The 14608-nt window shown below is 43.1% G+C and overlaps 1 protein-coding gene across 3 annotated transcripts in view; it reads right to left on the minus strand.

Moving 5' to 3' along the window:
* The window catches only part of Col25a1 (collagen type XXV alpha 1 chain), a 385869-nt gene that overhangs the window by 113290 nt on the left and 257971 nt on the right, over positions 1 to 14608 (minus strand). For all 3 annotated transcript variants that reach the window (XM_041633950.1, XM_041633896.1, XM_041633829.1), the window contains exons 8-10: positions 4707 to 4778; positions 3926 to 4033; positions 733 to 768 (exon numbers count right to left, since the gene is read on the minus strand). In XM_041633950.1, the coding sequence (XP_041489884.1) occupies positions 733 to 768; positions 3926 to 4033; positions 4707 to 4778 (216 nt within the window). The remainder of the gene's footprint in view (positions 1 to 732; positions 769 to 3925; positions 4034 to 4706; positions 4779 to 14608) is intronic.

Raw genomic sequence — 14608 nt, forward strand, 5'->3', positions numbered from 1 at the left:
CCTGATTATGTAAGCTCCTCTAACCTGTTCTACCATTCTTTCTCCTTATCTTTGGAACTTCTCTCTCTCTCTCTCTCTCTCTCTCTTCCGCCCTCCCCCCTTCCTCCACCCCCCCCCCAGTATTGTTTCTAGAGATATACAGTTGTGGTGGTTTGAATGACAATGGCCCCCATAGACTCATGTATTTGAATGTTCAAAACTCATTGGTTGGATTAGAAAGATTAGGAGGTACGGCTCTGATGGAGGGAGTGTTTCACTGGGGGTGGTCTTTGAAACCTCAGGGTAGGCCCAGTCTCTCCCCCACCTTTCTCTCTCTGCCACCTGTGAATCAGAATGTAGCTCTCAGCTCCTTCTCCAGTACCATGTCTGACTGCATGCTGCTATGAATGTGAATCAGAATGTAGCTCTCAGCTCCTTCTCTAGTACCATGTCTAACCGCATGCTGCTATGCACCATGATAATGGACTAAGGCCTCTCAAACTTTAAGCCAGCCCCAATTAGATGCTTTTCTTTATAAGAGTTGCTGTGGTCATGTTGAGTCTCCTCACAGCAACAGAACCCTTGTGATCCTTAACATGTAGCAAGCAGAGACTGTTCTCTTCTAGCTTTCAGAAATTACTGTGTCCTTTATGGCTCATGCAAAAAGGTTGATTACTCACTCATAAACTTGACCATAGTTTTTAACAACTCAGCTTCTATTAATTTTATTAAAAAATAAACTGAGATACGTACCATCAAGCCTTGTTCTCCTGGTTTCCCTGGTTCACCCTTTAAAAAAATTAATAACGATGAGTCATTAGAAAGTGTTTAAAAATTTTCGGCTATCTTCTTTTCCTCAATACTTTCTTGGTCCTGTGAATGTCAAGTACATTTTTTTTGAAAGATTAAATAGACTGTAAATGTGATAACAAAGAGCTGATCGTCCTTCTGTGACTGTATCTTATAAGCATTTGAGTTTAACAAGCTTGGTTTAGATCATCCTGTGCTCCCACGCTGATACAAAGGCAGAACCACTGCAGGCCAGGGAATCCCCCTTTCCATACTCTTTAGTAGAAAAATGAGCAGAGGCTGATTTTGAATTTTGCTCCTTTGCATTAATCAGACATGTTTATTAATACTGATAGAGAATGTTCTGCTGTTTTGTGTGGCTTTGTTTCACAATGAACAGGTTAATATGAACTTACTATTGTGTTTCATTATCACACCATATCAACAGGCTCTGGCTACTGGTTTATAGAGATCTGTGCCTGTATTTCCAATATGCATAGATGATGATGGCCTTTCAAAAATGAGTATTTTCCAGGTTACATTTAAAAACTATGTATTTGTTTCTATTCTATGTACGTAAGTGAGTTGCCTACATTTATGCATGTGCACCAAGTACACAGTACCCACTGAGACCAGAGGAGCACACTAGACCCCCTGGAACAGAAGTTAAAGGTAGGGGTGAACCATGTACTGGGAACCTGTGTTCTTGACTGTTGAGCATCTCTCCAGCATCTGTCTCACTTCTACAGAGAATTTTTTCTAGTGGTTATGATAGTATATGGAAAATTCCTCTGAGCCATTATAAAAGACAAAACTATTTGTGGAATTCTTTAGTTTATTTGCGCTTTGTGTGAAGGCTCCCATCACCAGAGGTTGGCATCTGCTGTCTTCTCAGTTGCAGCCTGACTTTTGAGGTAGAGCTTTCACTGGAGTTGAATTCCACTGATTTGGTTAGACTGGCGGCCAGCAAGCACCAAGAATCCTCTTGCCTTGCCTTCCCTATGATGGGGCTACAAACTTGATGTTGGGGTTTAGACTCTGGCCTTCAAGTTTGCATGGCACTTACCTACTGAGCCATCCCCCAGCTCCCTTATCTCTATCTTCTAATAATAACATCTAGCATATATTTGCTTCTTCTATAATATATAATTTTGATGACCTAGCCATTTTTCTACCAATCACATGTTGGACTATTTCTTTGTTTTGGTTCTTTTTAAAACAGATTTCCACACTGTTCTCTAGACTGGTAGAACTCACTGTGCAGTCCATACTGGTTTTTAAAACATATCCTCAAGAATATTTCTTTTATGTATATGTGTATTTGGCCTGCACATATGTCTGTGCACTATGCGTGTTCAGTGTCCTCAGAAGTCAAAAGGCAGTGGTAGATCCCCATGGAAATGGAGCTACAGACAGTTGTGAGCCTCCACGTAGGTGCTCAGACTCAAATCTGGGTTCCATGGAAGAGCAGTCAGTGCTCTGAACTACTGAGCCATCTCTCCAGTCTGCCCATGCTGGTCTTGAACTTATAGCACTCTTTCTGGCTCCGCCTCCTGAGTGCCAGCATCACAGGACTGATGTTGTGTACCACCATGCCAGCCAGCAAATGTTTGTAACTGAGTATTGGAAGACAGCGACTATGGTGACTAGTTGTCAGTGAGAGCTGTCCATCCCCTGAAGCCACGGAAGGCTCTCTCAAGAGCGCCAGTCTAAGAAAATGTCAGACATTAAACAGGCAGGGTTAGGATGAACCGGCCACCTTCAAATATTCAGGGAAAGCATCCCCAATGGGCAGTTTAGCCTGTTCCTGATTTCATATGAGTAGACACACAACCTTCAGAAAGGAACGTGGGGCTTTGGAGAAAACGCCAGCAAAAAGGGATAAAAGGCCCTGTATCTTCACACATGGATTGATTCTTAGAAAAGCGATACAAAAATATGTGCATTAAAAATGTCAAGACAACATACAATAACATTAACAACCATGGTTGATCTCAATTTTTCTCCCCCTGGGTTTTATTTTCAAATATTTCTACTTTGTTAGAAAATATTTTCATCTTTACTTTTGAACTAGAACATCACTAATAAAAACAATTTAAACAATTTATTAAATAAAAGTTAACTCAGCAGTAAACCTTAATTTCTAGCCCTGGAATTACAAAATCAACCCAGTCATTTTTTTTTATCTTGTCCAAATATTCCTTGAAATGGTGGGTTGCATGGACCAAGTCATATCATTTATCAGTGTCCCATGTTTTTGTTATTGCTATAACTAATTCTAGTGTTGAGATCATTTAAAAGTGGTTTCTGTTAGATAAGCCTCAGATGTAAATGTCAAGTGATAATATGGTCATACCCTCTGGCGCTTAAGTCATTAATCTGTTGTCACAAAACATTCTTAGCCAAGTCATTTGCAAGGGATCAGTATTAGAAAGCTCCATCCACTTGCCTTCCATTAGCAATGTGGAGTTTTATTGTGTCCACTGTGGGCCTTTGAGAAAACAGGATTGATAGCTGGCTTCGTTTTTCTCGCTAATAACCCACTTTACACAAAAAGGCAGTGGCGTACTCAACGGCAGGCAAGATACAGGCAAGACGGGGCATTTCTCTCTGTGTACGTCCCAAAGCTCACCTGAGATCCACCCAGGTGCCGTCTTCAGGTCTCTGGCTCTTCTTGGGCCCAGATATGAAGTGAAACATTGCTGGAGGGCCCTTGCCTCTCATCCCACCTCCCCAGCCTTCTCTAGTCACCGGAACTCTTGGCCCTATTGTCCCTTGTCACCTGTTCCATCTCTCTCTCTCTCTCTTATTATTAAAGATTTCTGCCTCCTCCCCGCCACTGCCTCCCATTTCCCTCCCCCTCCCCCGGTCAAGTCCCCCTCCCTCATCAGCCCGAAGAGCAATCAGGGTTCCCTGACCTGCGGGAAGTCCAAGGACCACCCACCTCCATCCAGGTCTAGTAAGGTGAGCATCCAAACTGACTAGCTGGCCTGGGTCTGAAAAAGCATGGGATAAAACCAGACTTGCTGAACATAGTGGACAATGAGGACTACTGAGAACTCAAGAACAATGGCAATGGGTTTTTGATCTCTCTCTTTTTTTAACCCCTAAACATGGAACAAAATATTGGAGCACAACAATCCAGGAAGAAACTCACGGGTACTCCTGGCATCCCTCGGGGGCCATCTTTTCCTGTGTCCCCAGGTGGGCCTCTTGGACCAGGAGGGCCTGGGGGTCCTGGAGGCCCTGCTTGTCCTTGGTCACCCTGGAAGGGAGGAAGGGAATGAGGCAACAATAATCATGAGCGATTAACATTCAGGTTCCATCTCAGCATTTTAAATTCATATTATCTAATCTACATTTACCCATAAGAAACCAGGCCACCATAAATATGAAGCCGACTGGCAAGCTACCTGTCAGCAAGGAGCAAGAATTTATTGTGGGAGAGCCAAACAGATGCTATGGAAACCTAAGCAGCTCTCATCCCCGCAGCACGGCTCTCGGAGTGCACTGTTGATTACTGTATTCAGAGCCGAACAAAGCCCTGTTTAAGGGCAATGCTCTATAGGATACATCTACCCTGATCAACGGGTGGTTGCATTTTTAGTTTGAAAATATATTTGTTCACAGAATCAAAGATAAAGCAAAATGGGCTCCGGCTCCATTGCATAGTAGGTGTATAATTTATCAGAGACAGAGAGCTTGGGAAACATGTCTATTGCTGATTGCAATTGAAGCTATCTTGATTTAAAGAAAAGAACCAAACCAGGTGGGCTTTCTATACTATAAGTCACCAAACACAACCCTATTCTGAGATATTTACAAAGACCCTCCCGCCCTCTGTGCGCCATGCATAAGAGATAAAAGCAAAGCCGCCGTGCCCAGGACAGTACTTGAACGCGGAGGAGAACGCAGACTCCAGCAGGAAGCAGCACTACCTTAATCAGCCGCCGTTTAATGAGCTGCTGATCAGCAGAGAGAAAGCCATGATTGATCTTAGGAAACACCATCTGATCAGTCAGGAGGTCAAAGGTTGAAGTTCAGAGATGAGAGAGTTGAGGAATAAGCGTCAGAAGGCCCCGAGAAAGAAATAAAGATATACACATTAGATTCATAATGACCATCAAATAAAAGGGAACTGGCACTCATGTCTGACAGACCCTCAGCCTCTCTGGAAGAAAGACAGTCCTGAAATGGAACGAGTCCTGACTTTTTATTAGAATTGAGTACCTTTAGTACCCTTTCATTTGGGTGTTGGGGGGGGGGCATGTTTTAGTGCATCCACTCCTAGAAGCGAGTGAACCAGAATGACCTTGTATTCTGCACCCTGAGTAAAAGAGTCTGCAGACAGAGCACCAGTTCCAATTCCGTCAGATCTGTCAACCAGCATAATGTGGAATGAACCAGGGATGGACACCCCAAACTTAGAATCCTTAGAATTACATGATTGGCAGGGAAAGCATCATAGAGCTTTGGAATATGTGTGAATCCAGCCACGGATATGAGACTGCCTCCTGGGCAGCCATGCTTTTGATTGTCATTGTTCTTGTTTAACTTCACTATCCTCCTCATGAATGCTCAGGAGGTTCTCTCTTAGACCAGGTCCGACCTCCCTGGTACACCTGAGGTCCCAGGTGCCCAGCTCAGTCACCTGGCAATAGGAGCAGAAGCTGGGAAAGCCCATGGACGGTTCTCGCTCACGCTTATGCTGATTGCCGTTCTGACCGAGTAAGCGTGAATATCATTCACAAACCTTGACGGTGAGGATCTGATTGCTGTGTAGGGCAGCAACTGTGGGGAAGCCTGGCAGGCCCTATGGACGTGGCACAACACCAAAACAACACGACACAAAACGTCACACAGACATTTTACCGGTAGACAAACAAAAACAAGGCGCATGCGTAAAACTCCCCCTTCCCGCTGAGGTTCTGAACACACTTCGACATATATCAGACACAAAAGGCTTCCAAGTAAAACAGCCATTCCGTAAAGCATGGAACGGCCAGGCTGCTGACTCATTGTGATGGGATATGCATTCATGTGTACAGTTTGCAGCTCTTAATGTTTCTGGAATCTTCTTTTTAAAGGGTTAGTAAAACTGGAGATAACTGTAGACATTGCTATGACAACATTCTACCCATTGGTATTCTCTTTACAAATTAGGACATACAATACATATAGCACACATATTAATTCTTTTATCCACAACAACAGTGAGCAGAGTTTTCTTGTCAGGTTGGAAGTATTTTTCGGAACAAACAGTTCGCCATGTAAAATAAATGTTACTACCCAACAAATCAAAATTCCTCTCTGTGCTCATGGGATGGATCTCGGGTCTCTGCCCTGGGTTCAGGAACCTTTGTGAGGTAGTAGATGGAAATCTGTCTCTTATAATGTATATGTCACATCAGAGTGATTTACAGTCGCACTTTACAGTAATCGTTCTATCACGTGACTGTTCCAAAAGAATTGGACAGATCATACAACCCCTGAAGACAGAAAAGGCTCAGGATTCCTTAGACAAGGAGAGTGGGGGGTGGGGGAGGCTGCATGGGCCAAGACTGCAGCCAGTGGCATCAAGTCATCCTCACAGCGGTACCAACTGGGAAAATCTGAAAGAGAAATTTTGACTTTGCTCCATTTCTTAAAAAAAAAAAAAAGCCACTTGAAATTGCAGCCTTTTAGTCCCTTTTAAACTATAGAACATGTTTACTATATAAGTTAATGACAGTCCAACAATGGATGGCCTCAGTTTCTTCTGTCTGTTCTACCCTTCAGCTTGAGGATGTGTGTGTGTTTATGTGTGTAATATAGATCAATACAATATTAATTATATTTTATATTATATATAATATTTATATATTAATTATATTTGTGTGTATATAGATAATATAATTGATATATAATAGATATATAATTGATATATCTATATACACACACATACACTAATAAATAGGGTTAAAAACATTGCAACTCTTTGGCATTTGCTAAATATGTATATCCATATAGCAAAGGTCAGAGATTGGGGCATATGTTTTCTTGTTTGTTTGTTTTTTATAAAAATTAGTAAAATGAGGTTTGTAGCATGAAGATGTGCTTCAGTCCTGTGGATTCAGCCTTTGGTCCTCACCGCTGAGCGCTCTGAGTTCTCAGGAAGCTAAGCAAAGGAACCCTCACCCCTTGTGCCAGATCTGCTCTGATAAGGCATGAAGTGGCTGGGTGGGTTTGAGGTGACCTGTGTCCTCTTCTTCTCCCTACATGAAGCGTCGACTCTACACAAACCCAGAAATGCCACGAGGTGGAAAACAGATGTGTACCATTTGCTTTTGTTTTTACTGTGGAATATGAGTTTAAAATGTTATTAGATGGTAATGTGCCAGGATCTGTCCATCTGTGACTCATTAGCCCTATATTACACAGTCAGAATTTTATATGTAAACCTCATATTTATGTAAGAGAGAACAAAACCAGATACAAACACCAAGTCTAGGAGGGACCAGAATCTTGATTAGTGGTGATAAATCACACTGTCACTTGAAGCATGATTATCTAACGCAATAATTTTAAATTAGAAACCTTTTAACAGCACACATGGTAGGCCTTTCAAACGTTCAGAAATTTCAACATATAAATAAGTCACCTCTCGTATTCATATCTGAGCAGGACCAGATTGTCGTCTGAGCATATTTGCAGCAGAGTCACACAAAAGCCCTAAGTTGGGTCACCTCTTGGTTTGGGCTTCCAGGGAGAGCTAAGAGGGAAGTGGCCAGGTAGCTCTGAAATCAGAAATCTGCATTTGAAGCCCTTTATTTTGCATTACTGGCTAAGGTATCTCAGTCACATTAACTGTGAAGCGCTACCCGGTGGGATTAAAGCTGAAATTTAAAAGACTTCCAAAATGACCTCGGAGGTTATCTGTAGCAGATTAAAAAAAAAGCACACAGAAGGATTCTAGCACAATCCTAAGACTCTGTGCTTCTCAAAATGGGGGGAAAGGGACCCTAAACGTTTAAGTTAGTTTTAATTAATAGTAAGCATATAAAAAATTTTACCGTAAGGCTTTTTTGTAAAGAACTGTCAACTAAAAAATTATGCAGTAAAATCACCCAAGTTTTTTTTGATGTTAAACAAATATTGTTATATTATTATTATATTGGATTAGAATGCATAAGTTTTAAGACGTGTTACCATTTGGGGGGTGATACTGCATCCCATTGTAGAGGGCTTCATCTACTTTATAGGCTGACTGTGCTTCTTATAGGATGGTACCAAAGCATTGGTGCTGAGCACCCAACTTGAGGACCTGTCTTTCTATACTAGTGACTTCTAGGCTCCCCTAGCTGTTCATGCAGATGTGCACTCTTAGGCAGGCCACGTCCCAGCATTAGTCACAGCCCTTTCAGTAGTGAAACGTAGACAGCTCACTCTGCTTTGCATCTCATATAACTTGCCTGGTACACAGATGGTTCAAGTGGGCGTGGGGGAACAAAGGTGCCTCAGAAAAACACGGTGAAAGAATCCAGCAATAAGCTGAAATGTTGGTATAATCTGAACATACTTTCACCCCTAAATATTTTGAATTCTTAAGGAACGAGATGCACACGTGTGTAATACAGGCCACCTCACACATCCCATGCTCGCACCCGAGAGTGCAGACCCTCAAGGCATCCATCACTGCATCTTCCTGACATGCAGTAGCTACCTTCCCAGTCACTGCTCAGCCAGCATCACACGAGGACTGCCAAACCCATTGTCACCCCCTAGAGAAACACACTTTGTGCACATTTACACTTATACAAATAGATAAGTCATGAGAAAGGCTTCTGATTACTTAGTAGCCGTGAGGCCTAAGATGCCATTATCATTTTAATTGTAACTGTATATTCAGTAATGACAAATATTACATCATTATATTTTAGTGAGAAACTTTGTTTTGTCAAAGATAGCCAATAAGGCACTGATAGAGACAGAAACGTCATCCTAGATGTCTACTTTCTGATTTTTAAACGTTCTAGTTTGTGTTTAGGATCATGTCTTTCTATTTGTTTCATTGTTTAATACTGGAGAGCTTCCAAACTGACAGCAGCGCATAAGTAGCCCTTATTGACTGCATTCTAGGTAGCACTCGGTGTGCCGCATCATGGAGATTTAATGGCAAAGAGGGTCCCAAGCTCATAGCATTTAATACCTAAGAAAGCCGAAGAAAATAGGTGGGCGGGAACTGTATGGGTTGATAACTACTATGGTGGTAGACTAGGAAGACCAGAACCAGGCACTGTGACAAACATTTGTCATTCCAGCACATGGGATTCTGAGGCAGGAGGATCCCAAGCTGAAGTTTAAGGCGGGCCAGGTTGGGCTATTTAGCAAGACCTCACTTCAAAGATAAGCAAGCAAGGAAGGAACTATTAAAAACAAGTAGATGATCAATAAAGAGGAGTAAGATTTGCACCTACACCCAGGTGACATTGGTCTAAGGGTAGAAATGAAAACAGAGAGCTAAGGAAGACCTGAGGGAGACCTAGTTCAGCTGCATAAATGTTGTAGGACCAGGGCAGGGACCAACCAGTACTTTCTGGTGTTGTTAAAGAACAAGAGTTCTTAAAATTTGCTCCTTTCTTAAAGAGGAGAGTGAGAATGGGGATTAGAGGGTGCTCACGTGCCTTCGCTGGAATAACAGAAAGGAGGTAGAGGTGATGCAGGGGTCAAGTGGGGGCTCGAGGCAGATGTTGCCCCAGATGTTGAGCTGACATGGATTTGCTAAACTTGAACTGAGTAATGGGATGGTAATTGGATATGCTCATGAAAGAAGAGAGAGGCTTGTGTGTCCACGTTCGGCACAAGAGCAGAGGTGGGACTATTGGGGTAGAAAAGCAGAGCAGCTGGGGGGCCAGGGGACAAGAAAGGGCAACAGCGGTGAATAAGCAAAACCCAATGATATACATATGTGGAAATGTTGGGGTGGAATCCATTAAATTTAGGCCGATTTAAAAAAAAACGAATGAGTAAATGAATAAATAAGATAGAGCTAAGATCAGGAGTTGTGTGGCCACATACGTTATCTACTGGGCCTGTGGGGGACAATACAGATATGAGGAAGAGTTAAGACTTCAGGGATGAGCAGAGATGGGAGCAACCAAGAAGAGGTTTTATAACAGGTGCTTGCACATGCAGGGAGAGGCTACCTTTCTTCACAACAATTCTATATAGGTAAATGACTCAAAATGAAAGACACATGTACTTTTATGTTGCATTCTTCATTTGCTTTATGAATGCACATAAGTGGTCCATAATGTGAACAGGCTAAGGACAGCACATGGGGCTGTACGGATAGATATGCAGGGGAAGATAAATATTTTAACAATAAGGGATCGAGAGACCTCAAAAGCAAACCATCTTATGGAAGAAGCACCATAAAGCATTTATGTTATGAAAAATAAGAATCTCTTGAGTTTTTCCATAACATATACTACAGTGACTTTGTTTGCATGAAATACATCCAGCATTAGAAAAATAATCATTACGATGGGCACACATGTGCATAAGCTAAGATAAATATTCCTGTAAGCAGATAAAAGGACTTCTAGTTAAGGGAGGCCACATGGAGAAATGTTTCAATAGAGTGCAAAACCATGGAGGCCCAAGAATGACTTTGGTTTAACTACGATGAGGCTGAAGACATAAGACACTGCATGCAAGAAACCTGCTGTCAAATTGCTCTGCAATGGAGCAGATGGTGCAGCCTCTCCATCCCCAAAAGAAAACCAACTAGATAAAGAGAAAAGGCTAAAAGGGTTCCCTGAACGACTACACCAGTAGGTGAGGATCATAATCTATAATTTGTGGGAAAGACTGATTTAAAGAGTATTAATTGTGCAAAGAACTAGTTTTCTACTCTCAAATATTTTCCGGTTGCTCAAAAACTAATTTTCCTTTTCACGGATAATCCAATTCTATTGTGTTTCATTATAAAAAATAGGTCCAGCAATCTCAGTAATTATGCCTTTTCCAACGTGAGGGAAAAGTGTGGATTTTAAATATCAAAGAGAGAACAACGTAATCTCTACCCTGAAAAACCTCTTTAAATTGCATAGCTATTAAGATGTCAACTAGAGAGAAAATACAAAGGGTCTCTTAATGTGCAGAGTGATGGCAGGAGAGTATTCTGAAACTGGTCAGGGCAAAAACTGTCTAAGCGATATGAACAGAGCAAAAGACTCTACTTGTACAGAATCTTTTAAGAAGGGCCAAGGTTTGCTGAAAAGTATCCCCGAAAGATGTGATACCAAGAAACCCCATAAGAACAAGCAGGATTATAGAAAAGTGGTCCTGGCCTGAGGGGAGTGGAGAAGTACAGACACAGGGATATGTCAGAGAGAGAAAAACAACAGACTTGCACCGTGGGAAGAGGCACAGACATGACATCTGTATAAAACTTCATTAAAAAGTTTGCTCTAATTGAGTCAGAGTTATTCTCTCCGTATCAATTTCCAGAGTGAATCCTGCATCAGAGTTTTAAATGAAAATTAAAAAACGGCAATGGTGATAATAGTGAGAGTTCTGGCTGACACACTGCTGCTCTGACACACGGATGCTCTGACACACGAATGCTCTGACACACGGATGCTCTGACACACGGATGCTCTGACACACGGATGCTCTGACACACACTGCTGCTCTGACACACGGATGCTCTGACACACGGATGCTCTGACACACGGATGCTCTGACACACACGGATGCTCTGACACACTGCTGCTCTGACACACACTGCTGCTCTGACACACGGATGCTCTGACACACGGATGCTCTGACACACTGATGCTCTGACACACACGGATGCTCTGACACACACGGATGCTCTGACACACGGATGCTCTGACACACACGGATGCTCTGACACACACGGATGCTCTGACACACGGATGCTCTGACACACGGATGCTCTGACACACGGATGCTCTGACACACGGATGCTCTGACACACTGCTGCTCTGACACACGGATGCTCTGACACACGGATGCTCTGACACACGGATGCTCTGACACACGGATGCTCTGACACACACGGATGCTCTGACACACACGGATGCTCTGACACACACGGATGCTCTGACACACACGGATGCTCTGACACACACGGATGCTCTGACACACACGGATGCTCTGACACACTGCTGCTCTGACACACGGATGCTCTGACACACACGGATGCTCTGACACACACGGATGCTCTGACACACACGGATGCTCTGACACACACGGATGCTCTGACACACACGGATGCTCTGACACACGGATGCTCTGACACACGGATGCTCTGACACACGGATGCTCTGACACACGGATGCTCTGACACACGGATGCTCTGACACACGGATGCTCTGACACACGGATGCTCTGACACACACGGATGCTCTGACACACGGATGCTCTGACACACACGGATGCTCTGACACACGGATGCTCTGACACACGGATGCTCTGACACACTGATGCTCACTGTGTGCCAGCTAAGAACACGCTCTTTGAATCCCCACACCAACCATTTGGCAGAAAAATGGCAGAGAAGTTAAGGGCTTTGCCCACCTAACTGTAAGTATCAGAACCAAGATTCATGTCTTTGCATTTGGTCCGGGATACCCTTTCAACCATGAAGTTTTCCATAATTCTTTGCGGCCTCTGCATTTTCCCTCCTGCCATTTATCCATTCATTCGTTCTAGAAGAATTTAATAATATTCTACCATAAGCAAGTGAAGGCTTTTGACATTGAAATTGCAGACATAAACGAGGCAGGCCTTCTCCCCGGCCTCTGCAGGGATGCGTTTCGCTATGTGTGTTTATGTTCCTCTTCCCCTGCATGTCTCCAGTTTCCTCCACCCTACCTCCCCCCCCCCCCCCCCAGCTATGTTCTTCCCTGGCTCTCTGCTTACTTCCTCAATAAGGAGGCAGGGTGGTAAATAAGACTTTTGTACTACCATTTGTAGAGATTAAAAAGAATACCTTCAAGGTACTTGTCAACTGACCGAGGGTGAGTGGATCTCAGTGCAGACGAAGAAGATGACAGCAAGTCAGAAAGGTGGTGACAGCCAGTGAAGAAGTGGCTGTGCGACAGTCCTAGAGGACAGTTCGGGACACCCTTACATGAGAGTCTCTCGGCTGGAAGACAGCACAGAAAGCAAAAGACTATCTAGGTACACAGCTCAGCTATGATGTTGTGCCCGAGGGGCACTGAAAATGGATGAGGCTATAGTAATATTTTATTTATGTTTTAGTAAATAAAGCTTGCCTGAAGATCAGAGGGTAAAGCTAGCCACTGGAGGCCAGGTAATGGTGTCACACACCTTTAATCCCAGGATTTGGGAGACAGAGGCAGATGGGTCTCTGTGAGTTCAAGGCCACCCTGGGCTACACAAGACCAATACAGAGATAGATTCAGATGGTGATGGCTCACACCTTTAATCCCGGTACTAGGGAGCCACATGCCTTTAATCCCAGCACGAAAGGGGAATAATAGACAGGAGGAGACAAAGGCTCAGGGTTCAGTCTGCACTTGCCCAGCCTTGATAGAGGTAAGGTTTTTCTAGTGGCTTGGCTGTTTTTCTTTTCTGATCTTCAGCTTGAACCCCAAATCTGTCTCTGGGTTTTTATTATTCGTATTATACAAGGCCATGCCACTTTTCTAAAACAAAGTGTGGAGAATGATGACCACACACACACACACACACACAAACACAGAGAGAGAGAGAGAGAGAGAGAGAGAGAGAGAGAGAGAGAGAGAGATTGAGAGAGAGAGAGAGAGAGAGAGATCAACCAGGAATTGTGAAGTAGACTAAGTGGAAGAGGAAAGTGTAGAAACCCCAAGGAAACTGGGGTTCATTTTTCTGTCAACTCAGAGAAGCAGAGGGTCAGACTTAGAAGTCAAGTTACTACAGAAGAGTAAATAAGGTTTCTTATGGCATTTTTTAAAAAATTGATATTCATACTTCAAAGTGGAGGATGATTATTTAATTGAAGATACGGGGGTGCATAGGACGAGAGCTAAGGTAGACCACGTGGTGAGGGAGGACTTTATCGAGGTCTAGTTAGTTTAAGACTTGTCAATGGAAGTTCTCGAGTTACCGACTGACTCCATGGTCAAGATAACACTGAGAGCAAAAGAAGATCCATCTCCCTCTTCTGATGACATGCTGAGCTCCTATGTGGAGCTCTAGGTACTCCCCCTTCAAGTTAAGAACTTGCTCTTTCCCTGGGGTAGGTTGGCGTACTGTCAACGACAAGAGTTGTAGGATTCCTGTGTGAGTTTAGACCGGTGAGGAGAGCACTCCCTCAGAAAGCAGCATCTTTTACTAATAACACAAGAAAGGATGGAGAGAGGAGCATTAGCACAGACAGCAGCCGACATGGAAAATGTACTAAGCTGCTGCTCTTATTAGAAGAAGAGACAACCCTTAATCGCATTCAGTCTAGAGGAAGGAGGAAGGCTCTCAAAGGCATAATTTGAGATGAATGAAGGTAGGGATCAGGCACAGTCTTAGGGAAAAGCCTGGAAGAATCTGATAGGCTGTGAATGTGGGGGGTTTTAAGAATACTTAAAGGAGAATTAGTGGGCAATAATAAGTGGGTTTAAGGAAGATAACAAACACTACCAGAGTTAGGAAAATCAGATTAAAAACCAAGTCAGTATATACCCTGTAATTTCTTATCTGCAATTCCAAAATTCAAAATGGCTGAAGAGGAAATATTTTTCCTAAGCTCAGTGTTTTTCTTTTAAGTTTGTACCAGATGTGTCCAGTGACAAAACCCTTACTCAAACAGATGTGAGGCTATTTCTGCTTG

Source organism: Microtus oregoni, unplaced genomic scaffold (assembly GCF_018167655.1).
Source record: "Microtus oregoni isolate MIOR12 unplaced genomic scaffold, Mior012 000000F_ref0000247, whole genome shotgun sequence".
Classification (NCBI taxonomy): domain Eukaryota; kingdom Metazoa; phylum Chordata; class Mammalia; order Rodentia; family Cricetidae; genus Microtus; species Microtus oregoni.